Here is a 965-nt window from a genome sequence, read left to right on the forward strand (position 1 = left end):
ATCAGCATCATGTTTTTGTTTATTTGTTTTGTTGGGTTAAAAATAATTAAATAAACTGGTGATCATATTTATGGATCACCATGGTATCATCAGCCATGTGATTTATTTATGCAGATGAAAAAGAGAAAGAATTTATATTGTAGATGAAAAATAATCATAGGGAAAAGGTTTTGTGTTGATCAGCCAAAAACAACCACAATTTCATTTTCTGCTTTTAAGAAAGGATTGTTCACAAAAACACAGAGAGAGAGAGAGAGAGAGAGAGAGATGTGTGTTGGTTAAGCAGCGATGATAATAATGAAAATGTCTTAGTTTGTCACTTTCAGGTGAAAAGCAGACCTGAATCAATTTTCCACATGCAGCAGTCGGAAGAGAGTTATAGTTTAACATCATTGGAAACATGCAGGCCAAGTTTTTGGCTGACTTATTTAAAGCGCAATGTGTATGTGTCTCTCAACCTCACAAGCAAGTGCTCACTCCTCCCTGAAGATAACGAATGCAGCTCCAAAGAGCAATAACATGGCAGATAAAGAGACAGCAGCAAAGTCCTGAACAAAGAGTCCCAGCAAAAGCAGCAGTGCGGACAAACAGCATCAGAGAAGAAGAGCAAACCCATCATCCTGACTGATCGGATGAATGGCACTGTGTTTACAACAAGCTGAAACTTCACTGTGCATGTGACAAGAACATTTGAGGAGAACTGAGGAGACTGTTGGAGTTTGACATTTGCCACCTGTGGAGTAAAATGGCAAGAAGAGACAGTGAAACACAGGACAAAGCTGAAGGAGAACTGCCAGCTGTTGGACTGTTGAAGTGGGAGAGGACAACAGAGTGAGAGGACAACAGAGTGAGAAGACTAGGTGAGAACACATAGGAATTATTTAATGTGGGAAATCAAAATTTGGGTTAGCAAACCTGGGGAAAAGAAAACTGACTGCTTAAGTTGGAAAATTGTGAAGGAGTCT

At 39.5% G+C, this 965-nt stretch overlaps 1 protein-coding gene across 1 annotated transcript in view; it reads right to left on the reverse strand.

Moving 5' to 3' along the window:
• Window positions 1-593: 593 nt before the first annotated feature.
• Window positions 594-965, reverse strand: part of LOC146556137 (putative serpin E3) — a 5,195-nt gene continuing 4,823 nt past the window's right edge. Inside the window, exon 4 of the mRNA XM_085249643.1 lies at window positions 594-733. Coding sequence (XP_085105769.1) covers window positions 594-733 — 140 coding nt within the window. The remainder of the gene's footprint in view (window positions 734-965) is intronic.

Source organism: Mchenga conophoros, linkage group LG16 (genome assembly GCF_057382185.1).
Source record: "Mchenga conophoros isolate Kocher_MC1m ecotype Shallow Benthic linkage group LG16, M_conophoros_male_GT1.1, whole genome shotgun sequence".
Taxonomy (NCBI): domain Eukaryota; kingdom Metazoa; phylum Chordata; class Actinopteri; order Cichliformes; family Cichlidae; genus Mchenga; species Mchenga conophoros.